Genomic DNA, 27,566 nt, shown 5'->3' with positions numbered 1-27,566 from the left:
AGATCTTGTGACATTTCTTCAGCTAAGATTGCTTGGGGTGAATTGCCCCCAGAAGAATAACATTTATTTATTACAAATGCTTCCTTAGGTAACTTTTCATCTACAAAGATACCAGAGCAGTATACAAAGGTAAGGAAAAATAAAACAACCGCCCCCCAAATATAATACAATATAAAGTTAAAACATCATAAACCCAAAAGACAATTTAAAAACAACAAGAAGCAGAGCAGACTAGATAAATTCATTCAATGCTAGAATAAAATGATTTCCGAGACAGACATGTAACAATAACAGGTTCCAGTTTTACGAAATTATTTTGAAAGTGGTAGGGGACTGTTTTTGTTTATATTGTATTGACTTGTAAGCACTACTGAAATGCAAATTTATTCCATAGTTCATTTTCTGAAATCTGCCCCATCTATATGAAACAGATAAACCAAGCATTTCACTGTAGTAACTTACCTTGAAATCTGATTGACAAATGGTCTCAGTTCTAAGGGATCATAGGCACGAGCAAAAGCCCAACATACATAACACGCAGAATCCCGAACGTTAGAGCCGACGCTGCAAGCTCCTCGCTTCTCATCGTAGCTCAGTCCTTTTAAAATCACAGGAACAACTGTGGAGAATTTTTGAAATAAGAAAAAATAAACTGCATGGAAGTCATTCAATGAGATACTTGTATTAGAAGAGGAATAAGGACAGTTGGTGAATGATTTGTGCAGGTGGTTACAGTTCTGTAGCAAAGGGACAAATTCCATCTGAGATGCTTTTGTTCCCTGTAGCCTCATCCTGCATCAGTGGGGAGAGACAGTACAAACAAAATGGAGGAAGAAGGTTTGAAGAACTGCCTTGCTATTAGAGGGAAACTTAAACAAAAACTGCAGCAACAAACACTTCAACAAGTGGGAAACGCTAATTCAGGTGCTGGAAGGGATGAAGTGCACATAATCATTGAAATAAAATTGCGTTGTTTTTGTTTTCTAATTGAGAAATGCCAAGCATTGCTGCAAGGGATAGGGGAGCTTTCCTGAGCCTATTTTTCCTATATTTTGAAGGTCTGCATGAGTGCTTATGTAGAATAGCAGGGAAGCTCAGCTAGCAGTATCTGGGCTTTCTACAAGGCAGCTCAGACCTGGATGGAAAACAACTACACCTTCAGTTGACAATATGCTTCGAGTTTCTATTCTTTACAAAGGTAGTATTTCAATGATGGCTAAAACAAGAAAAATCATTAAAACAATCAGAAAACATAATCTCAGAAGTCAAGATTACCCAAGAATTGACTCAGTGGCTGCGTTCAGACATCATGATAAACCATTGTTTATTGTGATATCTGAATGCTTTGTCTTGTGTTTTGTTTACATTTATGGGACCTCATTTCAGAATAGACACACAATATATTCTATCCACTGTATCTTAAAACCTGCCATTAAATGCCATTAAAATTAAGTTAATGGCATTCAACCAAGCTTTGTATTTCTGATTCCCACAGCTGTCCATACAAGAGTTAAGAGCCTTTTGCATTGCAAGCCTAAGCAGTATTACCCAGATGTCCTTGGGAGTGAGCCCCACTGAACTCAGTGTCTGTTAACATGCAGTAGATTGGGCTGCATGCTGTTTTTACTGATTAAATGATTCAAACAATATTTACAGTTATCTCAACACAGATAAAATTCTAATGCTACAATAACACTAAGATTAAAGTTTGACTGAAGAACCTTTCTTTCTAGCCTATCATCTGTCTAGTTTTATTGCATAAGAGGGGCTTTACTTAACTCCCTTCCTCAAGCAGAGTACATCTTGCTCCCTCTTGAGATGCAGAGTTAGCACATTCTGTACTTGACCCACTTCTACACCTTCTACTGGTGTTGGCGAGACTTGGCCAAACCAAAAGGTGGGGGGGGGCGTGTTGCAGACACCACCAATGAGCTGACTGGCAGTGCTGCAAAACCCTATGCAAAGTGCTCTGTAAGACAGCACTTTGCAAGAGGCTTATGAAAACGTAAAGATCAATTGATTGTTGGTGCAAGAGCCATACAGTCATACCTCGGGTTGAATGTGCTTCGGGATGAGCGTGTTTGAGTTGCGCTCCGCGGCAACCCGGAAGTAACAGAGCGCATTACTTCCGGGTTTCGCCGCTTGCGCATGTGCAGACACTCAAAATGACGTCACGCGCATGTGCAGAAGCGGCAAAAAGCAACACGCGCATGCGCAGACGTGCCATCGCTGGTTATGTTTGCTTCTGGATGCGAACAGGGCTCTGGAACAGATCCCATTCGCATCTAGAGGTACCACTGTACAAGCAAAAAAGGTCACATGGTCTGTGGCTCAGGCCTACAATCCACATCCAGTTCTCCATTCCTGCTCTAATAGTTGCTAGACACATGTAGTGCAGAGTTTGGCCAAAGTTAAGTACTTTTGGATCTCCTTCATTTTAATGCAAGTTAAGTATCTGTTCAAATTTTCTCAGCAAATCAAACTGGTAACTTCTCCTTTCCTCAAAAGCATATACTGTACTTATTATTATTTATCAGTTTAATGTGCAAAACTGCTTTATAATGAGCCTGATATGAAGATGACTCAGGACAGACCAAAGAAGGCATTTCATATTGCCCATCACTGTGCTGAGCTAAGGTTCAACTGCCAACCTTCTGATCGGCAACCCCTAGGGTCTGTGGTTTAGACCACAGTGCCACCCATGTCCCTCAAAGAGGAATTAGATAGCAATAAAGAAAAAGAAGAATGTTCCATTATTCTTCATCATCATCATCATCATCATCATCATCATTATTATTACTACTACTAAAGAGGAACTAGATAGCAATTAAAAAAATGTAATAACTGGCTTTCAAAGGACCTCCTGTATTTCATTCTAATTTTAAGGAATCGTGCACAAAAGGTTGAAATTATATAAGGAGTGTGTAACACAATGAAACTATACAAGACAACAGCAAATACACTAAACAGCAACCCTACGGTCTTACAGTTTTTCTTTACTTTTTCTTTTTTGGCGAGGCTGAGGAAGCTTCTAAATTAAACCTTTCACACAGTTCCAATGGTCCGATGCCAAAACCTACCAACCACACAGGTTTCCCTACAAGGCTTTCTCTTGGCATCTGCCAGTCAGGTAATATAGTTCAAACATACTGCTTACTGAACAGTATGTAATTTAATCAACTGCTGTAGCCTACAGAAATAACAGCCTGCAGGGGAAATAAAAGTCACTTAACTCTTATACTTCCCCTTCTTTCTGTGGTGAACAAGTAAGGGCCGGGAAAGAGGCATAAGCTTTAAGGGGGGGAGGCATAAGCTTCAAGTATTTGTTTTAGGAGGTACACATTCTGATGGGGGACACATTATGCCCCTTCTAGGGTAGTTTGTCCACCCTACATACACCCCCCCCTGAGACACACTCCATTGTCTCTAAGGCAGATGATGCCAGCACAACACAAAACACAGAAAGTACACAACACAGGCTTGTAATGTGTTCAATTAAAATTGGGAACTTCCTCACAGAGATGAGGTGTGATATGGTGTAGTGGCTCAGACACTTCACAGTGCAATCCTACTGTACAATGCCTTCTTACTACTAAATTCAGTGGAGCTTACTACCAGGTAGGTGGAGTTAGGATTGCAGTTTAAGCCACAAACTGGAAAATCTCTGGTTGGAATCCCACCTATGCTATGATCTCAATAGACAGCCTCAGGCAAGCTGCCCTCTCGCAGTCCTCACATCTGAAATGAAGGGGTAATACCGCTGTCCTAATGACTGCAACTATGTGAAGCACTTTTGAGACTTGAAAGCACTGTATATCAAGGTTTTTTGTTTTTGTTTTATTAGCCTCTCTATCAACTTTGACACCATTAAGTCGAGCATTCATGTCTGGGAATTAATACAAATCACTGTACTCTTGCATTATTCCCTGTGGTCCTGCTTTTTAAAGGTGTTAGCTTGTAGTAACTTTAGAGATTCCTTTGCATCACATGGCTTACAAGTATGAACCAGCAAATGCCTATGGTATCATATAGTGTAGAGGAGTTCTTCATGACACATGTAATATTTTTAACATGTAACAGTGCACTCAAAATTTGATGCAAAGACAGTCCTTTTCAAGGATAAGTAATCTCCCCCAACTCTTCCGACCAGCAGGAAAGACAATAGCAGAAAATTGGAAAAGGCATGAATAGAATCAGCTGCCACACACCTGTTATTTGCACCGGTGCAGAATAATGCTTTATTGTCATAGAACAGGGCTAGTACTAATTCAGTATTGGAAAAGGGCATTTTTAGCAGTGTGGAGCAGTGGTTAGAGTGTCACACTATGGCCTGGGAGACCGGGGTTCAAATCCCCACTTGGGCAGGACTGAGCGACCTTGGGGCAGTCACTGCTGCTCAGCTTAACGTACCTCAGAGGGCTGTTGCAAGGATAAATGGGAAGGGTGTGCCACCTTCAGGTCCCTGGATGAAAGGTGGGGTGTAAATTTAATAATAATGATAATAATGATGATGAGTATAATAATGATGATAATAATAATAATGATGATAATAATAAGTGCCTAAGATGAAAAAACACGTCCTCTAAGGAGGACGAAGAAACTGCTTTTAAGAGGCACAAAATTACCCTACACGGGAAAACCACATCGCAGGACCAAAAGTTTGCTATTCTCTTTTTTGTTTGGTGAAAGAAAATAAAACAACCTGACAGCACTAAAACTGTCTTGAAAAATGTAGTTTAACTTGTTCCCAAGTGTGTTGAATAAACTGGTGAAAAAATGGATTTAACTGGTTATACAAGAACACAAAAAAGCCCCTGGAGGCAGTTTTTGAAAATCTGCTGTAAATTTTTTCTTCTGGAGATTAAACATTACTGCTACTGATATTACTGTTTATGCTGTACTTTCCACCTCAGACTTAAATAAAACCAGGGGGAAATGTTGGTTTTTCTTAGAAGTGTAGAAAGAAAAGCTCTATTGACCATTACACGATCTTTCATCTTGGGAAACACAGATGAGAGGTGTCAGGCAGGAGCTACAATGGTACCTCGGGTTAAGAACTTAATTCGTTCTGGAGGTCCGTTCTTAACCTGAAGCTGTTCTTAACCTGAGGTACCACTTTAGCTAATGGGGCCTCCCGCTGCTGCCATGCGATTTCTGTTCTCATCCTGAAGCAAAGTTCTTAACCCGAGGTAGTATTTCTGGGTTAGCAGAGTCTGTAATCTGAAGGGTCTATAACCTGAGGTACCACTGTACTACATTTTGTACTTCAATGAAAGGTTAGGCATCTGAAGAAGCAATTCCATGTCATAATAAAGTTGTTGATTATGTAGGCCATGTATGGAACTCACCTTAAACAATGGTTTAGTGTGGCATGGTTATTCCCCCCCCCCATGCTCAAGCACTCTCCTCTCCCCTCATCTCCTCCCATATATACAAGAGCGGCAATTCAGAAGCTTTCACTTCTGCTTTTAGCAAACCACGGCTTCCTACATCATCCCAACTGGAAACTATGGTTAAATATAAAGTATGATTAGTTTAAACAAGCCTGCTTCAGAAACCATGTTTTGAAGGTGGCTTCTTTTAAACTAGCCATAATTAATGTCAGCCATAGTTTTTTTTTCCCCTTCAGATAACAGGACTGAAAGCGCAAAGATTCCCAAGGTTGGGAGGTGGCTAAGTTCATTTCCATTGCATTAAGCCATGGTATAGCAAAATATCCAAACATGGCCTAAGAGTTTATCAACATGTGTGACTTGCCTATATTGGTTATTGCCTATAACCAATGAAAGAAGATTTTCTCATGGTCAGGGAAGCTGGGTCATAATGGGCGAATGAACTCCAGTAACTCAACTCTGAGGATTTCACTAGGTGTACTCTGAGCAATGCATTTTAAGCCTTAAGCAAATATAACTAGTCAGGAGTACCACAGAATTTCTTACACCAGGATATGGGCAGTTGACATTTTAAAGGATCAGAGGAAAATAAGGTAGGGTGAGTATTGAGGAAACCTTGGGTCTGCTGTTAGGATAACCCAGGACACATTCGGCAGCTAAGCAAGGTATGCTGGCTCTAACAATTAAGCTGCTTTGGAGGCCTGGCTCTCACATATCATGCATGACATACAGGGCAAGTTTTATTCACTAGTCCATTTTGTTGTTGCCCACTAAGAAGAATGTCTGCCTTTATCTAAGACACTGTCAAAATGTGTGTGTGTGCATGCACACATTTTGTGCTGGAACGATGGACAGAAGTAAAATTTGAGATATATTATGTACATGAATGTACATGCCCAGGCTTGTGTAGTAAAAATGTGTTAGTTCTTCTCTTTTCTTTTTTGGTAATATATGCTATTAGCTATTTTGAACTTGGCAATGTATCCAGACCAATAAATGATCTTAACCCAGGATAAGCCTCTCTGTGTTATCCTCTCAAAATAATGTTATACTCAAATCAACTGTTCAAACATTTTCACAGTTCATTTCAAAACAATTCACACTCCTATTATCAAAATAAAAAGTACCATTAACTTTTTATGTGGTGGTAAAGATATACATAACCAATTTGACATAACCAAAAACATTATCATAAACACAAGTTTTCAAATTAAAAGAATTGCTATGTGATTAGCAGGTTGCATATATTGTACATGGAAAACTGACAGAATCCAGATTCACTTGTTGAGTTTCAGCATTCATTTTTAAAATGTAGTCACCTGTACGTGTAGCCTAGAGGTATTAATGAGCACCTGTTCTATCCCACCATCCTTAACTTAACAGCATTAACTACAGGTTGCAACAGGACGCTCTGCTTTGAATCCCATGAAGCACAGAAACAACTTATGCCTTTCCATCACTATAGAGTTCAGAAAGACCTTTTTAATGTAATGAGAAAAGCATCCTTTCCTTGTGTTCTTTAACTCAGTTTCTGAACAACCGTCAACCATGAGCATTATAACATTTTCTAAATAAAGCTACGAAAGGAAAAGGAAAATAAAAAATCCCCAATGAATTTCTAGAACGTTGAGGTGCTAGCCAAAGGATTTAATTGAATACCGCCCATAGTATTCCATTTAGCCAAGTCCTTTCTCCTGCAAGCAACATTTAAATATGCTTCCTTGTGCTGAATAAGTTCAGGGAATCTGCCAAAAATGCTTTGGCTTTTTTGTTTTGTTTTTTTGTTTAAAAGAGAGATTGTCTAATCAGATACAACATTCTTGGTTCAGATCCTGTACAATACAATCTCTTCCAGGTTTGCTCTATGACCCCTAGCATCTAGGAAGGCCGCTTTTCTAGAGGGCATAATGTTCTGCCTTTTTATGCATGTGCAGGGGACCATAAATTTATCTATCTCCTCAGCTGCAACAAGTGACTCCCTTCAAGCAAAAGCCCTGGCCATGGAAGAGAACTACCCTCCTTTTCTGCAGGCAGAATGTGGAGGAAGCAAAAGGAGGCTCACCCTTCCTTTTATACAAAAACCCATCCCAGTGATATTGCCTTCTGCAGAAGCTTCCCAGGAATGGGAAGAAACCAGCCATCCTTTCAAGCGAATTCAAGCCAAGCCAAAATTTGGGAATCCCTATGCTTGCGTGCTGAACCTGGGGCAAACTTTACACAATGTGCAACGGAAAGAAAAGGAGCAAGGGAAAGACTCCCAACTCATAGCTATTTCATTAAAGGCTATGTTGGCTAATTCACAGAAGTGGCAAGAGAGAGAAAAGGTTGTATGAGCAAAATGTCCTTCCACATGCCCTGTTTATTGAACAAAAAAGTTGTATGTATATTTATCCTAATGAAGTGGCAGAAATGCACACCCACTCTTTGTAAAAGTTCTGAAATTACGGGGGAAATACAACTCCTTTCACCTCTTCCATGGAACATAGAAACCAATCTAAGTAATTAGCAGGAATTGGGAGCAGGACATATACATAAATAGGTAGTGTAGTGTATCAATGCTTACTGATCAGTACAAGTGGAATAAAATAAGTTTGGAAGCAAAGAATCCTCACCAACACAACTGTAACATGGTTTGTTTTGTCTACTGATCATTAGCTGTGCAAGTCAGATAGTCTTAGACCACTGGTCATGCTGGCTGAGCTGTAGTCCAACAACATCTGGTTATCACCTGCCCTGTGGTTCTTTCATCTCAGTCTGCTTTCTTTTTCTATATGTTCAATATTCATTTTGCCTATTCTTTGCCAACCTGACAACAAGAGAAGTGGGGGCCATCTCTAGCATCATGCTTGAGAGACATAGCATCTCTTAACACTCCATCTCAAAGTTTCATGGCTAAGAAATTCAGTGATCCTATCCAGTGTCCTTACAGCATAAAGCACCCTGCTAACTAAAGTTAAATAGGAAAAGCACTAACAGACCAACATAAAGGTAAAAGTAAAGGGACCCCTGACCATTAGGTCCAGTCGTGACAGACTCTGGGGTTGCGGCGCTCATCTCGCTTTATTGGCCGAGGGAGCCGGCGTACAGCTTCCAGGGCAAGTGGCCAGCATGACTAAGCCGCTTCTGGCGAACCAGAGCTGCGCACGGAAATGCCGTTTACCTTCCCGCCGGAGTGGTACCTATTTATCTACTTGCACTTTGACATGCTTTGGACCTGCTAGGTTGGCAGGAGCAGGGACCGAGCAATGGGAGCTCACCCCGTCGCGGGGATTCGAACAGCCAACCTTCTGATCGGCAAGTCCTAGGCTCTGTGGTTTAACCCACAGCACCACCCGCGTCCTACAGACCAACATACTGAGTCTCAAATCAGCCAGCAGCAAGCCCCAGCTACAAGTGATCCACAACTTAATTCTTATGTTCCATGTCAGAAAATTTAAGATGACTCAAGATGTAAACATTTTTTTTATTTTCCCCCAATAGAAAACCTTTGTACTACCTAGAAACTAAGGGTATTATCTAACCAACTTGCTCTGACTTGTAACATGCCACCAAATTTGGAGATTAGAAGTCATTAGGAAGGACAAAAGAGTGTCTCAAAAGGTGTTAAATGTAAGTCAGCAATTATGCAAACAGGACTGAGAGAGGACACTTGAAAAGAGATTGTGTAATTTTTTTTTTGCAAGTTTAGGGGTACAGCTAGTTCTCAAACTGGTTTCAGCTATTTATCCAAGGTAATGTTGTCATATAAAATGGTTCTCCTGAAGGTGTAAGAAAGTACCATCAAGAGAAGATTATATATGGGAACAGACAACAAGCTGAAATATGGCTACATTCTTCTAAAGAAGTCCCATGCCTGTGATAATGTTATTTTCTTGCGTGGCGAGTTCCTGCCCCCCACCAAGATAAAAAAACACACGAGACACCATAATTAAGGTTAATTGGGCGAATTAGGCCACAACTTTATCGAATTCAGGAATGAGAGGCATTGGCTTAGGCATTGGTCCTATCGACTATCCGGCTCCAGCCCATTTGCTGGAGACACGGTGAAGGGTTAACACTAATCGGGGGAGTCTCCCGCCGAGGCACGTCGACTAGGAGCTCCCCCGGGTCACCGCTCTGGGGCGTGCCTTTGGCCCACACCTCCATAGGCTTCGGACAGGGCCACGCCCCCCGGAGTCCTTTAACGGACCACCCTTCGTTCACTGGGGGGAGGTGATGGCGTTCCTCCCCCCCACATCCTCTTAACCCCTTCTTACCAATGCCTGCCGCCAATGCCGAAGAGTTGTGACGAGTTGATATGAGGTAGGCGAAAAACCAAAAGGCTGTAAATTGCCAATTGGGAAAAATTCCTACCATGCCCCATGCGGCGACAGACCGAAGTCTATAGCAAAGTCAGACCTACCTAAAGCCCAACTAAAGGGAGGGAGGGTGGGGAAACGTGGGGCTAGCCGGAGAAGAGAGGGCGAGCCCCCTCCGCTCCAGCCCTAAATAGGGCAAGCCATGCCCCCTCCAGCCAGCCAATTGGCTGGCCGGGAGGCGTGGCCGGATGGGATTCCCCGCTCACGTGGGGAAGGGCGTGATGCCCGCAACCCCACCTCCTGGGGCAGGCCCGGAAGTGGCTTTCTGTAAAACTGAACTGCCAATATATTTCACATGTCTCCAGAATTTATACTAATGAAAATACTCTTTCTCTGAGAGGATGCAGTTTCTCAGACACATCTGAGAAGAACAGAGACTACCAAAACATTCTGAATGCCTTTTCTCAAAGCACACTGAATCTCAGAAGCTAAAGTTTGTTTTAAGTGATACAGGTCCTTAGCTACACAGTGGAACCTGTGTACTTTTAAGCACAGCAGCTTTGATTAAAAAGAAGAAAGACAGACACCACTTTTCCAAATGACACTCCAAATGTGCTGGCATTAATTCATCCCAAGTGCCGCACTGTTAGGAGAATAACAATGATAACAATCAGCGTTGCATCAAGCCTGGAATTATATCGCCTCCAATATGACTATTGCGTTCATCTTCTTTTAATGGGTGTCACCTATCAGGTGACTGGTCTACATGCTTATAATAATTATACAACACTAGATGAGAGGACAATAAATTCACTCCAACAATGGAAAAACAGCTGCCAGTATCAATTTGACCAGGACCAGTTATATTCATTAGTGAAGAAAACAAGAAGCATCCTGTCTCCAAGGCTCTACTCCCTGAACTTGCATATCCAGGTATTTTGCTCTATTGCCTCCAGTTTAATACAATGCCTGCTGCACCTGCACATTCTGCTCTACTTCAGCTACAGCCCAGTTGAGCAGGTCTGCCTAGCAGCTACCACTTCCAGGGAGTGGCTGGCTTTTAATAAGCTCTTTGCTGCACTAGGATCATGCCCAGAGGCCAACATCGCTACCCTGGCTTCCCTCTGATTCAACAGCACAAGAAACAAAACTAAAACAGACAAACTTACAGAGGATACAGCAAGGGTTGTCAAGCCTCATCAGGTCCTTTGGGGTCCCAAGCACAAGTCACACCTGCCCAATCATATCCCTCCCCCCCCCAACAAAATACTGAACCATCTTCAGGTCAAGAACAAGACAGGGCAAAGGAATTGACCTACTATTGTCAACTACTGATTTTCTAAGCACCAGTCCCTTCTCCAGGCCATTTAAAATTAACAGCAAGGAGTTAATGAGTGAAGAATATTCAATGTGCCAACATGTGGAGTCAAAAGGGGAGAGGGGAGAATGGGGGGGGGGTCCTTAGTCAATGGAAAAGGACAAATGGATAATAGGATTAATGAAGCTGACAGGATGAGGCAAGCAACCCTTTTTTACATGCAAGAGGATTTTAGAAGGTAAACAGTGGGAAAGGCGGTTAGGATGAAAGAAAGCTGCAATGGATGCTCAGGCTTAGAGCTGACAACTGTGGTCTGCAGTAAGGCTAATGAAGAAATTTTGAAAGGCAAGGTGTAGAACAATGGCATTCCAATGTTGAATAGAGACAAGTATATTTAGATGTTTACTACAGATCCTACTACAGTGGTACCTCAGGTTAAGAACTTAATTCGTTCTGGAGGTCCGTTCTTAACCTGAAACTGTTCTTAACCTGAGGTACCACTTTAGCTAATGGGGCCTCCTGCCGCAGCATGATTTCTGTTCTCATCCTAAAGCAAAGTTCTTAACATGAGGTAGTATTTCTGGTTTAGAAGAGTCTGTAACCTGAAGAGTCTGTAACCTGAAGCGTCTATAACCCGAGATACAACTGTATCAGCCCTATCCCCCATCAAACCATAGGTTTTATATATTTATCTAATTATTTATTTATTTATGGGGGAGGGGGATTATGAGCATGGACTCTGGATGGGATGTTCGTGCAAGCTTTTGTGGGCTTGATAGTACAGGCAGTGCCCATTTCGTGCAGGAGTTCTGTTCCCAGCCCCACGTGCATCGGCGGAGCACGTATAAGCAAACCCCTCACCCCTGTTCTGCCTTCTTCTGGATCCAAAAGCACCTGTGCATTGGTGACTGCATGTCAACTGGACACACCTAAAATAATCGTCACCTGTATATCAACAGTATATCCACCTTAAAAACTCTGGGGACTCTCAGTTGCCAGTCTACTGTGAAAACACCTTAGAAGTTATTTACCGTATTTTTTGCCCTATAGGACGCACTTTTCCCCCTTCAAAAATGAAGGGGAAATGTGTGTGCGTCCTATGGGGCGAATGCAGGCTTTTGCTGAAGCCTGGAGAGCATCCTTTAAAAACCCATACACATACTACTTATGGCTCCAATGCTAAATTTTAAAAAGCATGTGCAAAACATATGTCAAAATAAGAGAAGCCAGTAAGCTGGAACTGGCATATCTGAATGCTGCACAGAATGCAAAATTCATAAATGTACTCATAAATGTACAATTCATCTTGAGTTGTTTTTAAAGTAGAGGGCACATTTTGTCTTAGTGTCCACTGTGATAGACCACAAGGAATTAAGTTGACGCTTCCGTTTCCAGTCCCATAACTAGTGCCACAAGAAAATTTACACAAAAACTTAATGAAAGTCTGTGCTTCTGTTGGCTGTGAATCAGTACCCTCACTACTTGCCTCTTGACCGCCCTGCACGTAACTAGTTGAGACAGAATATAGATGCACATCCTACAGATGGATGGCAACTGCATCCTGCTGCAAGTGTTGTCCACCCACATTTCATTACTTTCAACAGGATGGGATATTTATGGGCTTCCAAGTGCACATCTCCATCCTGCCACAGCTAATCCCCTATGCACTAAACAGAGGCCAGGTAGCATTGGCTCATTTGTTTCAGTAACCAAAATGCGCTCTCTCTCTCTCTCTCTCTCTCTCTCTCACTGTCTCTCTCTCACACCCCTTACAAACACTGCTGTAGGCAGCACCTTTCATATGTATGGAGAGGGAGATTTTGCAAAAAAAACTAATACTAAACAACATAGGGTTTTATATATAATTAACAACAAACACTTTCAAATTATGCAATTTGAAACAAACAATTTTCAGATTATACATTGTGTATGGTTAGCAAAATAGATTGTGCCTTCACTCTGGGTATAGACTGATCTAAAAACCATATAAAATAAAATAAAAACCCTTAGACTTACTCATTCACAGCTATAGCTTTGTAATTTAGTACTTACTTAGTCAGCTAACCATGTTATAACTGTATACAAGCCACAAAGCACACTACCAATTCTACAAGCACATTACCAATTCTACCAAAGCACATTACCAATTCTACAATGACTGTACGACATGGCTCTCTCATTTTACTTACAATGGTACTGGATCTTAGAAGGTTAAGAGAGTCTTGCAGGTAGCCTCCATAACATAATGCTGCTCTGTACAACAGTGTTGCTTGTGGCTCTATCCCAGTGTTAAAAAGGCAACTAGGATAGCCCAGAGCCCACAAATGGGGGAAGAGAAGAGTCAATGACAGGGAGAAACAGCATGACTGAATGGGGCAGAGTAGGAAGCCCAATCTGCAGCCTATTATTATTATTATTATTATTATTATTATTATTATTATTATTATTATTATTTGCAATGGTGTACTGACACCCCCCTTCTCTCACATGTGGTGGAGAGTTATCAAACAATAATAGTACAATCACCATGCAGTGTGTTCAGTGGCTGGGAAGTTGAACTACTGAACAGAGAAACTAAGCAAATATTCAGTTTCCTACAGAGGTGACTCCTTTCCATTACAATGCAATTGGCTGCTGATTCCTGGCAAGCTTTGGCAGGTTTCTACAGCAAGTAGGCTTTGAGTTAGTTCTGTCTCGCCGTTCCCAGGCAGAAGTTATCATGAGGACAACTGCGGGGGGGGGGGGGAGAGGAGGAGGAATCTTGCAGCATTCAAGTATTCTCACACATCCACCACACACACACACACACACACACACAAAACCAAACCAAACCAAGAAACGTCCCGTGCAGCAGCCTACAATTTCTACTACTGTTTTATAACCTTTTAAAGCCTTCATGACAATCTGCTTCTCACTCAGAAATGGTTTAAAAGATCTTAAACTGAGAAACGTGTCTGTACCGTGTTCCGTTCCCCTTGACAGGAGATTATTAACTCAGTGGGAGAAACAAAAACTTGCTTGTTAGAGGGCACAGACATGACAAGAGTGCTGCTGCTCGATAGCTCAGATGCTGAGGTAACATCAAATGAAAGAGTAAATGGAAACACATGAACTGTAGCTTCAGGCTGAAGTAATATCAGGTGCATCTCTACACCCGCAGGGCTCGACTCCTACACTTTTAAGTCCCTCCCATTGAAACAGCCTCCTTCAGTTTCACTTAATCAAGCAGCAAACAGGTACTTCTCTCTCAACACTGACAGCAACAGTTTAACAACTCGGAACATCTTGGATCTCGGTTCCCAAACTCACAGGTGAGTGGACTTTAAAACCAGCAACCAAAAAAACAAGAAATTTAAAAGGAAAAGCCACCAACTAACTGAAGGAATGTTTATCTAAGTTGTTAGCCTGTGCTTGTGTTTTACTGTCCTCTCAAGAAAGGCAACTCCTCTACGAGCAGGTGCATTTCTTCAGCAGGTTTAAATTAAAAAGCAAAAAAATACTATTTTACTCTCTACCTAAAAAGAATCTTGTTTTTTGTACTACTATGACAGTCTTGAGGTTGAAAGCTTGAGGTTGAAACCATGCTTTATTTTCAAGTTAAAAGTGGATATTTTAGGTTCCTTGCTTAACTTACTATGTTCAGCTTATTATGTTGTGTTCTATTGGAGTATTTACTTCCAATAAATAAAAAGGGGGGGGGCTATTTCCAAAGTTTCTAACTTTTACTCAGATAGAATTCAACTGCTACATTTGTCCTAGTTCAGTCTTCAGTTAATGGAAATACTTATTTTATATACAGAGGTGGACCAAGGAGGAAAAAAACATAGTTTGAGAATGAATTTACACTTGTCTATTAGACATTCAAAAATGATTAAGGGCTTATTCTTATTAGCGCAAAATGGTTTTAAGCTATTTTAAAAGAATTTTATTTTTAATATTGGGACCAGATGTTTGCTACACAGATATATCTGAATCTTAATGACTCTTCCTCACAGTCCATCTTGACCTCTATAGCATGTCTGTCCTTTTGTTGTCTTCTATCATGCACAAATTGATATTTTTGCAAGAGTAGATATTTTAGTTTTAAAGATTAAAAGCCCAGAAGGGAAGAGCAGTCAACCACTGTAAAATCTAAAGTGAAATAAAACTCAGAAGACTTGTTCTTGCAAAACGCTGGATAGGTGACAATGGCATGATCTTGAGTTATGCAATAATGCCACATCACAATATTTTAATCACAGCATGCCCTTCAAAATGCTCCACCCCAGTGAGGACTCGTCAGCCAGATCAATATCACCAAAAAGAATGCTGCAACAGCAGCCAAGCGTGTGCATATTAATGTTCTTCAAAAATGGTTGCGCAGCCATTCATAGCATTGAACTATTAAGCAAGATAATTACACCATTGTCTGCAATAAAAAAATTAAATCGGAGCTGTCCCTTTGTATTTTTAAAAAAGTAAGCTACTACACAGAAGAATAAGGCAACAATTACATTTATTCACTGAAAAATATTCCTCATTTTATGTGACCTGTAATAAGCCATATGTTGCTAGTTTTGCATCTTTAAAGAAACAAAAAAGAATTTACAGACAAATGAAACTGCATACTTTTTCTGGTGGTGTTGATCTTTGCTGCAATTGCTGGGTTCAATGATAATAGTAAAGGACAGCCTAGCTTAGCACAATATGAAAGAAACTGCAACCAGGAGGGTATCAGTACAGCGCAGGAAATATCTTTTTACATCTATCCGAAAGCCACCAAGTGGCGTTTTGCAGTGCACAGTGATTTGCCTTGCAAAAACAACTGCAGTTTGCTTCAGAAACCTCCCCACAAAATTCTAATAAACTTCACTATGTCCAATTAAATGTGTACAGTAATAGGAATGCTTTTTGCTGCAATTCTAAACAGAATGTAAATAAATCCTAACCATCTAAGTAAACAAAGTTTCTTTGTATCCAGTGTTTCCCATTACCACTTGGAACAGCCAATACTTCCAGAAATAAGTTTGGTTACTGAATTTTCTGAGTTGGAATGATATACCTCAATCTATCCTGGGAAACTCAGATATAAGGGAGCATACTTTTCCTCTAAAAACAACTTTTCCTGCAAATAAAAATAAAAATCCAGGATTGCTTTTAATGCACTTTAGCAAACATATATAGTTCCATACTGCTTTCTGCTTCTCACGGAGAGATCATACAGTGCAAATGTTAATTTATTAAAATGTGAGTCTACGTCCATAAAATAATATAACATTCTGCACACTAGGAAAATGAATATTTTTATCTAGCAATATCAATATTGTGCTTATATAACATATTTGTATAATTCAAACAGTCAAAGTCTATTAACTTGGTAATCCTGGGGAATAGTTTGTTGTGACAACAGTAACTTAAAGCATTATTTGCTCTGGGACTTACAGGCTAGCACAAAGGTATAACTGGTACAAACTGAACTCACCATGTTACAATTCTTCCGTCTTTGGTTCTACGCCATTACTCAAAATTCAACCTGCACTCTGCAAAAACTGGTTTGTTTGTTGTTGCTGAATCTCATTTCATAATAAGTAATGTGTTGATTTTCTAACAGTACTATCTAAATAAAGCTGTGCATGTATAGAAACAAAATAATTAAATTCATTAACTCTGTGACACGCTTATTTGAATTTAGAATTTTCCCAAACTGTGATTCTATTTTGTTTGTATTTCTATGGGTGGGATCCAATGTTTTCCTACCAGCAGCCACTCACACACTAAATGGCTGTTTCTGAAACAGATGGAATTTAAGTTTGTTGGACCTGCTGATAAACAGATAAAAATCCCTCTTGAGCATCCTTTAAGTAGTCCTTTGGATCCCAGACTCCGTCAGAAATCACTAAAATTTGTCCCTTAGTGCTTTACAAAGACTAAACGGTGTGCTTTTCTTTTAATAATCTAAATCCATGCATTATTAGTTGAGTAATATAATAAAAATACAAAGAAAATAAATAATCTAAAATGCTATATATCTCTTATTATTTTAAACAAAAACTCAACTGCTTATATAATTACCTGCTGAAGAGTCATGTCACACCTTCACGGCATGAGCTTTTTATCAGATATATGAAGCTGCCTTCTATGTAAATCTAATGAGATTAAAGACGAAAGCTCAAACTGTAATAAATTTGTTTATTTTGACATGCTATTGGTCTCTTGTTTTTATCATTACTTACAGTCCCCTCATTTGAATATTTCCCCATTAATTCATTTAATGTGTTAATTTAATTTCTAATTCAAACAGCAATGTAAGCAAGGTTTGGTTTTTAAAAAAATAAATAAAAATAAAAAGCCATCAGACTTCCCTATTAAACTAACAAGTGGTATTAGTGTAGTTTCGGGTAACTCAAGATACTGTATGTGGTTTTGCAACAGTCATCATTTTGATAATGGTGCTTACAGTTCATGATGAAATCATCACTTTTTAGATCTTTGCCATAACACATCCTATAAAATCATGAGAACATGACTCTGAGAGATTCTCACGCCTTCAGAATCAGCGAACATAATGGAACAAGTCAATACAAGCCCGTCTGACTTATCTGCCGAGAAAATCACCAGCCTGTATTAAAAGTATCCACTTGTTTCGGTTTCTAAGGGAAAGCAAGTTGATCGTGCCCCTATAAATCAGTGGATGCTTGACTCAGATTTATACCTGGCCATACGGGAACAGAGACACACATACTTATAAGTAGCTGTGCAGCAAAGAATGCAAGGTCATTTCAACAGCAACACACTCAAACTTTAGAAGAAGAAGAAATTTGGGAGAGTGCGCTCTTCTAAGCATTCAGAATTTGGCTTGTTGTAGTGTGTTGAAAGTTACTCACACTAGTTAGTAAAATATTTGTTTAGGCTGTTTAAAAGCTTGTTTGCTCTATAGCAGAGCTAGGTCAGCTCTCCAGGATGGAGTCAATCCTACTCCACCCTACTTCTCCCCATCAAGGAATCTCTTCCTCTTTCCCCAACAGGCTGGACTGGATTGCACTCAAGCTTCTACTATTACCAAGCACCGCCCTCCCTCCTCCTTGTCTCCTCCACCTACAGTTCTCTCTCTCACTTTGCTTTCATCTTTCCCTGTCACATCCTAAGTGGATGTTCCACCACTGTTGTTTGAATGCGTTCTCTCTAATTAATCCAACAGGAATTTCAGGTAGTAGGCACCCCTGAACTTCAGGCTAGTTAATTAGAGCTCTACCTACAGACATGTGTGCTTTCCCTGAGGATAATCATGTTTGCAAAGGCATCTAAGAGTCTTCTACATTAGCTTCACTTTTCTCATGCTTGTAATTCATGAATATAGGTGAGCAATGAGACTGTCAAGTTTGCTGAGGGTGCCATGTTATGCAGGATGGTGAAATCTAAAGCAGATGATGAATAACTCTCCGTTGTGAGTGAAGGGGCAACAAAATGGCAAATGAAATTCAATGTGAGTGCAAAGTAATGCACACTAGGGCAAGAGTCCTAGATTCACCCATAAACCAATGTGGTCTTAATTGGTTATGACTAAGCCCCCCCCAAAAAAAAAACACCTGGTATTTAGGTGGACAACTCACTGAAAATTGTTAACTCAATAAGCAGTAATAGAGAAAAAAATGAATTGTAAATGTTAGGATAAGGAATTGAAATTACAACATTGGTAGTCTAATTCTTTGATATATAATTTATTTCACACAGTGTATAGTTGGTTTATGGAATTCACTGCCACAGGATGAGGTAATGGCTTCTAACTTAGGTTGGTTTACAAATTTGTAGAGGACAGGTCAAATAATGACTCTTAGATGACAGCTCTAGAGACCTTCATGTTCACAAGACAGTAAACCTAAAAATACCAGATGCCAGAGACATGAAACAGAAAATAGTCATCAGCATCATGCCCTGCTCATAGGCTTCCAAGTTGGAAATTGACTTTTTTGTTTGAACCAGAAGGTTTCTCACAATGTGCATTTGAATAAAGCATTTGACATATGTATTTGTTTCAGTTCTCAAATTCTAATATTACAATTTCTGTTTTGCAGTTTCCTGTTGCGTGCTGTTTTGTTCTGATGTCTCCAGAAGAAATGGCTTCAAATAATTATTTTTGAGAGTCTCCTCAAAGTTAGGAGTAAATCTGGAAAACCTAAGATATCAACCACATTTTATAAATTAGGGCAAGGAAAACAAAAAAGTCTAATCATTGAAACAGAAAGATGAGCCTTCTCAAAGAACGTAAGCCAAAAAAACCTCATTACATCCCAAGGCCTCCAGGAAAACCATTCAAGTACAAGTGTTTTCAATGCCCTTTCACCTGCAATGAGAAATCACATCTTTTCAACCACATGAAGTATGGGCTCTGCAAAAACTCAATTACTTTAGTGTCTGAGCAGGATCGGGTTATCAAGTGTCCAAAGTCAAATTCCTTGGAGCCTAAGCAGATCAATCAGGCGGAACCTGGAGCGAAACCAACCTCCTCTAAACCCCTCTCAAATCTTGAATCTAAACCTCAATATGCTTTCCCCAAAGATGATGCCAAGGAAAACATGGAGGTTCAAAACCAAGCAACCGGTAAATTAGTAAATGGGCAAACACCATCAATTCAGAAGGAATTAACTCTTGTCGGTCATGAAGAAGAAAATACAGCTAACACACAGCCTGGTCTTGAAGGCATTGTAAGACCTTCTGCCTTTGTCCCAGTAGGAGAACATCGTCACAGTAAAGACAGCATTGAGCTATCTCAGTTGGCGTCTCTTTCTGATTCAAACAAAGGCCCTTCAATCCACACAAAGTCAGCATTTCATGCTCCAAACAACCCATGGAAAACAGCGTCCACACTTATTGCACCAGAATTTACTCATAAAATTCCACCTACAAAAGGTTTCCCTTCCATTCCACCTTATATGCAGCCTATAATTCCCGAGTATTCACCTTCATTGTATGAGCATGGATTGGCCATTTATGCACCTTACTTTCTTCCTGGAAACTCTCATGAGTGTGAAAGTTCAGTGCTCTCTGTCTACAGCTCTCAAGATCAGAGACATTTTCTTCCTCACCCTGGACCACTTCCTAAACCAATAAATCCAGCAGCTTATGAACACTACCGTTTATTCCAGCAGTATCATCCTAATCCCCCAGTACCATACGGACTTTGTAGACCAACAGAATCAGCATTTTACAGGCTACCACACATTACAGGTCTTAACAGAGACTCTAGTTCTCATTTAATGGAAGAAACAACATTGCTATATCCAGCTTCTTCAAGCCCTGCCAGGTTACAGTCACTGAGTTCTCACCAAAAAACAGATGATTTGGAAAAAGAAAGCCCTATGCTACATGCCAAAAGTCATTCCAAAGAGGAACAAAATGAGAGAGAGAATGCAAAAATGAGCCCCCGTGCTGGAAGTGCAGCCACAGGGTCCCCAGGCAGACCCAGCCCAACAAACTTCACTCAGACAAGTCAAGGTTGTGAAGGCTTATTTGACCTTTCTAGCAGGTCTTCATCTATAAACAAATACAATCAAACTGAAGAAAACGGCACGGCGTTCAGACCTGTGAGGAAAAGTACGGATGAATCCACTCAGCCTCTTACAAAGGAGGATAGAGGAAACACACCCAGGAGGTAGATATATAAAGTTTTTTTAATATATATAAATATAAAGATATTTCTAATCTGTGTGGGGTTTCTTCAAAACACTAAAGAGAGAGAGAGCAAACATGCCCTTAGGTTACATCACACAAGGACTCCCGGGACAGTTTTTATTACATGTCAAACTTGTAAACCCAAGGCAGGTAGGACATATGCAGGTGGCAAGCAGGACAAGCCTAGCCATGTCTACTCAGAAGTAAGACCTATCAAAGTGAATGAGACTTATGTTTAGCCCCACTACCTGCAAGTAAATATAACTGAATTCAGTAAGGCTTACTTCTGAGTAAACTTTGTTAGGATTGCCTTATCAGCTTAGAGTAGGTTGTGAGAAACATTTGACCCTTCAAAAGGTGCTGAACTACAATTCCATTCAGTCCCAGCAAGTATGGCCAATAGCCAGAGGTGATGGGTTCAGCAACATCGGGGGGGGGGGCAAAGGTTCCCTACAGCTGGGTTGGTTTTTTTTAAAAAAATGGAAGTGGACAAAGGGTGGATGAAATATGCTTGGAGATTACACCATTATAGTGGTTATTCAGAATTATAGTAAAATGATATTTGCTTTATTAATTTTTATACTTATCATTGTTGTGTTTAACATCTCTGCTGTTTTTCCTATTTGAATCTGAATGTTGCTATTCACAACCTAATGTTATGCACTTTTACTCAGAACCAAGTTCCACTGAACTAAACGGGGCTGATTCCTGAGTAAAGAATGCATAGTATAGCCTTAGATTATTGTTTTTCAGGTAGAGGAAGACATTCATCTATTGAATGTGATTAAAAAAAGATTAAAATTCTGTAATAATAAAATGGAGACCTATTAAAATGATAAAATATCAAGCAGGAAGAAACCAAGACAGTAGCACAAAGTAACCCATGTCGAAGCAACATACCAGGCAGAAAAAATAAAGCCATAGGCATGGCAAATGTAACTCTTATTGTTGAAGGGGACTGAGCTAATCTCCTAAGGGAATGAGTTCAAGAGCTACAACAGCAAAGGCCTGCTTATGTCCCTAACACCTGCATTTATAGATAGGTAGCCGTGTTGGTCTGCCATAGTCAAAATAAAAAAATTCTTTCCAGTAGCACCTTAAAGACCAACTAAGTTAGTTCTTGGTATGAGCTTTCGTGTGCATGCACACTTCTTCAGATACACTGAAGAATACATGCAGATACACTGCATGCACACGAAAGCTCATACCAAGAACTATCTGCATGTATTCTTCAGTGTATCTGAAGAAGTGTGCATGCACACGAAAGCTCATACCAAGAACTAACTTAGTTGGTCTTTAAGGTGCTACTGGAAGGAATTTTTTTAATCTGCATTTATGACAGCGGTGGGATATAGAGGAAGACCTCTGCTGATGATCTCAGTGGGAAGGCCATTTAATATGAAATAAGCCTTTTTGTTTTCCCATGCAACAAGACTGAAGGATGTGGTGAGCTCTCTTTCATTATTTTCCCAATCTTTAAAGAAGGACAGAAGGTAATGGTCTCCTGATATGGTACAACATAGTGAACTGCCAATTTTGCACACTTTACTCTTCTCTGTTTGCACACACGAGGATCAAATCATGATTGGCACCATCGTATTACAGTCTAACCATGGGTTATGGTTTGTTTCACTTCAATAAATCACAACCAGAAAGCCCAAGAACAAACCTTGGCTACAGATCATGGTCTCTTTGGACAGAACAAACCAAAATCCCTGGGTCCAAATGTAACACTAAGCCAGGAGTCATTGTCTGTTTCTCCTGTGCACTAACAGAGAGAAGCAAAGTGGATGAGATTGACATATACACAGTCAATCATTAACTATGGTTTAAAATGATGTGCAGACTAGAACACTGCAGCAACCTGCCAGCTTTCCAATAAACACTAACATTTATTATTTTATTTTACTTTTGAATTTATATCCAGACTAGACCTCCGAGGCAGAGAAGTGTAACAAACTTGATCTTATAAGTCCTGTGATGGATCAGCCTGGGACCATTTTCATTACAGAAGGATGGTCAAATGGGTTAATGTCACTCTTAAACAGCTGTTTGTATTGCAATATAAAATACTTGTAGAGCACACAATATATTGTGCCCTGCTCTCAGAGACCTCAAACATTGTTGATATTTCCTTCTCAATATGTTCCAGGAGAATAGGTTGGCTGCAACAAATTATTTTAATTTATCGCAGTAAAAATGTAAGAATTGCTTGTCTATACAGAGATTTAAAACTAGGTTTCTGACATGCAAACCAAACATTACTCACTGTAACAAATTTACTCCATAGCACAATTTCTTCTGATACCTTTTAAATCAATTCATTGCATTGCTTTTACTGCCACAGTATGTAAATCAAAATATCATACTAGTCCTACATCAGATTTTAATTACATAATGGAATTTTTCAATGATTTTTCTTTTCTTTTCTTCCCCAGTAGTGATGTCACTAATGAAAATGAAAATATACAGCATGAAAGTAATGAGAACGATGACCTTTTATCCAATTCTGATGACGACACAGGGATAGTACCACTTAATCTTTCCAAGAAGCCAGATGCAAATGTTGTTAATGAACATATGTACAAAAACGGTCTCCATGTGGAAAACCAAAACTTTATGGAACTTCAGGAAATGCCTCTGAATCTCTCCGTAAAAGACAACTGCAACATAAAACAACCCCTCCAGAGGTCATCATATGAAGCTGAAGACAGTGGACCTCAAAAAACTGAAAATGGACATTTGGAAGCTGAGGACTGCAGCCCTAAGGATCATATGGAGAAAGGTTCTTGTGATAAGGTCCCTACCGTAATGCAGAGGAAAGAAGTTCAGGAAGTTAGGACAATTGACCATTGTGATGAGCAGAAACAAACTGCAGCTGTTGCTCTTTGTCAGTTAGCTGCCTATAGTCCTAGTAAAGTCCAAATAGAGACTGCACAGAAAAGTAATCAGGACAGCAATTCTCAGTATACAGATTCAGCTCCTGAACCATCAGATACTCAGGACTGTCACAGTAGTCAAAAAGGAAAAGGACAAAAAAGGACCAATCAAAGACAAGTGGCAAAATTGCAACAAGGAACAAAGCGAGTACAAACAAATGACTGCAGTAGGGTATTTACTCTGAGAAAAAGAACCAGAGTATCGTAATACTTCACGTTTAATCCACTACCAACTACATACAAGAGCAGTTGACGAGCACACTGTCCACCAGGAAGCAAGGACAAGTTTCCAGTAACAATTCCTATTTTTCCAATCAGGCAGACTCATTTGATCCATATAGGTTGAAACATGTAAATATAAACTGTTCTTAATTTTGTATTTATGTTTTAAAGCATCCTGAATATTTTCTGACTGTATCCTGATTTTTTGAGTGAACGTTTAAAAGTAAACTGAAGCTAATGATATGTTTCTAAAATGCACTATGGTGGAATGACTTTTACATCCACCTTTATTACCAAAGGTGTAAACTATAAAATTAAGAATATCTTATCCATGGCATTGGAGTATCATACGTTGCTTGTGACTCGCATAATGTTCTCAAATCTTTTTAGTTTAGTTTTTGTTATTCAACACGCTTTTGTTGATCATTCTATAATTTAACTAATTGTGACAATTTCCATTTGCTTTTAAAGCTTAGTAGTTGCTGAGTTCTGGACCTGGAAGTCTTCATATTAATTCTTGCTAACATACAGATTTGCGTCAGTTTTATCCAAAATCAAACAGCACAAAGCAAAGATGCCATCCACGAATCAAAATCTAAACTGTGCTGTCATGTCTTTTTATAATCCTACTGTAAATCCTTCTTAATCTAGTGTGTAGAAATGTGTGAAGAAATGTTGGACAGCTCTAATACACTATCCTAAAACTCATTTGTCAGTTCAGCAATAGTTTGATTTCACTGATGTTACAGATAACATTATTTGTGAAGAACAAGCGGGGTTCAAAGAAGGACACTGTACCATTGATCAACATTCTACTCTGAAACATACTAAAAAAAATACACTAAGAATATTATGAATAATTTTTATGAAGCCTTTATTGATCTTTCTGCTGCAACTCTATTAATTGAAATAGACTGTGGGAGAAATTTCCAATTTCCAATATTGACTGCAGACTTCTGCTATTCATCCAAGAACTATAAAGCAGCACAAAAATGAGGGTCAGAGTAGGTTTAAATGGTGCTATGCCTTCAAAACATTGCAGGGAGTCAAGCAAGGTTGTATTCTGGCTCCCGATCTTTTTAGCTATTATATTAATGATCTGGTACCATATTTAACCAGTAAAAACTGCCCCTCTTCAGTAATTAGGAACAGAAATATCTCAATCATGATGTATGCAGATGATTTAGTGCTCTTCTCTCTTTCCCGATTGAGCCTCAAAATTCTCTTGCAGGTGTTCAGCACATACTGCAAACAAGAAAGTCTATTTATAAGAAAGCCTATCTATAAATTACTCTAAGACAAGATTATGATTCTTGGCTAATAGAGTCCTAGGTATAAATGATATTTAGATCTTCCAGCTATAGAACAAACTTACTCATTAAGAGTGTACTCTTTAGTGAAGCCCTCTCTTGGAAATGTCTTCTTGGAGGCAGAAAAATATCGGGTCATTGATGAAGTTCTGTTACGACAAGGGAGAGCAGCTGATTGAAACTGCCCTAAAGATATTTAGTAGCAAAGTTTTTACTCAAATGCTCTATGGCATTGAAATCTGGGGCTCTGATTCAAACTCCATTAAAGCTTTGGAAACAGTGCAGAATACGGTATATTTTTTTTCAGAAGCTATACACTCTAGCATCAGAAATATCAGCAGCTGTTCTTCATACCAAACTCAGGTAGCCAACAATAAAGGCAAGAGCAGATTGCGCTCAACTAAAAAATTATTAAAGGAATTGCTACTATGCCAACGTAGCATTTTCCTGCTCTGTTCTGTTGTGGAATTGGGTGATAACCAACACTGGAAAGCAGCCTGTCAAGTTGTTTTAGACTATTATTACTTTCCAGAACTAGGCTCTGTGCTGACCCTGAATAAGAGCTAACTAAAGGATTAGCTCCTCTGCACAGAATCTAGAAGGTACCTGCAACTAATTAGAAACACCAGATTCCACCCCCACCCCCCGGTATCCACTCCTAAGAACAGAGCACCAAACTCTCACCAGTTTCCTTAAGAGAAGCCTATATTGAGCTGTGTTTCCAAGTCATGTTTCCTGTATGCAGATTTCATATCTGTGGTCAACCTCAGGTGGGAGACATCACTCATTATCTGTTAGCCTGCCCCTTATACAGAAACCAAAGAGATCGCTTTCTGAAACCTTTGTTTACACAAGCAACGGGGAACATTGCAGCAGAAATGGTTTGGCTTCTTTCAAGTGAGAATAATAGCTTTCTAACACAGAGAGTGTTAGAGTGCACAGAGAGTGCAGCACTGGCTGCAAAACAAATCAGGAAAAAGGTTAGATAAAATAGCTACATGTTGTGCTGATTCGGAGGTTTAAACTGAAATCAAGCTAGATTTAAGCTTGTTGGTGTCTCTGGTATCTTCTTTCTCTCTCTTACAACACAGATGTTGACATATTATGGATATATGTTCTGTATTGTTTTAGTAATACTATTGCTACAAGTTTGTTATGGCCTTTGGCTAGAACAGTAAGCTTATGAACTAGAATTGATGTTACTGGCATTACAGCATTGCAACTGAACTGTCATCTTAATTAATTAATTAATTAATTAATTTACTATTTGTACCTCACTCATATAACCGGGATGCCATGCAGCCTTTGCACATCTTTAACAAACGGATTACTTAAACCACACCTTAAATTAAACTAATACAAATCTTGAGGTTGGGATTTTCAAAGGAGTTTGAAATGACAGAGGTGGAGTGATGCTCCCACACAAATGCTTTCATTTCCTTAGACACCAAGCACCTGCTGAACACAAGACCAAGGGGATATTTATTTTAGTTCATATAAGAAAGTACACTGTGGTGAAGGAGTTATTTCTGTACTTTGCATCCATACTAATTTGTAAGCAATGAAATAATGGCATGCTAAGTGGGGGGGGGGGGCTGTTTTGCAAACCAGGTGAGAGCAATTTTCTATTTCATGAGTTTTACCATGACAACTTTTCTAATCTTGCAGTAAAATGCTTTGTATTATACTTGCAAATTAAAATAAAAGTGTTTACATCGCCTTTGTTTTACTATGTGTTTTGTGATCAAAAACAAAATCCAAAACAAGACTACAAAAAAGAAAGCTTACATTTGTTCAAGTATAGAAATATTGCACACCTTCTTGTAGTTTATTGCACATTCTTATACACACAAACACACATTTTCAAAATTTATTTAGTCATTGAAAAGGCGCTCTTGCACATTCTCACTAAACTGACATTTAACTTCACTGGACACAGAGTCCACTTGCAGATTTAAATAACCAGGCAGTTCGTATTGGAGCAGACATCCTTCAGGTATCCTGGTCCAAAGCCAATGAGGGCTATGAAGGTCAATACCAGCATTTGAATTGGGTTTGGAAACCAACTGGTATCTAATGTAACTGTTGTTAGCAAGGGAACCACATGCTCCTTATACACTGCTCACTGTGGACTAACTGCCTTTTTCAAATACATTCCAAAGGAAGCACTCACAAAGAATACTGCAGCGTATCAAAGGCATTGCTGGCGGGGGGGGGGGGAGGTAACAGACTCTGGCAATACTAGAATATGGGAGAAGGAAACAAGATCCAAAAAGTAAAGCAAGTTTGTACAGTGGACGGTTGGGTTGCGAACGTGATCCTTGCAGGATGCACGTTTGCAACTCACAGCGGTGCGTCTGCACACGCACAGGTTGTGATTCAGCACTTCTGCGCATAGCACGATTTAGCATTTCTATGCATGCGCAACCCCCGAAACC

General features: G+C 39.7%; 2 protein-coding genes across 7 annotated transcripts in view; one reads left to right on the top strand and one right to left on the bottom strand.

Moving 5' to 3' along the window:
* TBCD (tubulin folding cofactor D) overlaps positions 1-27,566 on the bottom strand; it is a 163,121-nt gene that overhangs the window by 69,579 nt on the left and 65,976 nt on the right. For all 5 annotated transcript variants that reach the window (XM_083487441.1, XM_083487442.1, XM_083487440.1 and 2 more), the window contains exon 15: positions 463-619. In XM_083487441.1, coding sequence (XP_083343567.1) covers positions 463-619 — 157 coding nt within the window. The remainder of the gene's footprint in view (positions 1-462; positions 620-27,566) is intronic.
* ZNF750 (zinc finger protein 750) lies at positions 14,116-26,847 on the top strand. Of its 2 annotated transcripts, none has more exons than XM_083487546.1 (3): positions 14,116-14,320; positions 19,061-20,637; positions 23,099-26,847. In XM_083487546.1, exons 2-3 carry the CDS (start codon positions 19,232-19,234, stop codon positions 23,802-23,804), a joined length of 2,112 nt encoding a protein of 703 aa, XP_083343672.1. In that variant the 5' UTR covers positions 14,116-14,320; positions 19,061-19,231; the 3' UTR covers positions 23,805-26,847. The 2 variants fall into 2 exon arrangements, with proteins under 2 accessions (XP_083343672.1, XP_083343671.1); XM_083487545.1 differs by having other exon boundaries at positions 14,132-14,320; positions 23,096-26,847.

The sequence above is a fragment of the Podarcis liolepis genome (assembly GCF_965112155.1).
Source record: "Podarcis liolepis genome assembly, chromosome: 2".
In the NCBI taxonomy this organism is placed as follows: domain Eukaryota; kingdom Metazoa; phylum Chordata; class Lepidosauria; order Squamata; family Lacertidae; genus Podarcis; species Podarcis liolepis.
Note: the sequence above shows the minus strand (reverse complement) of the source record. Positions and strands in the feature narration are given on the sequence as shown.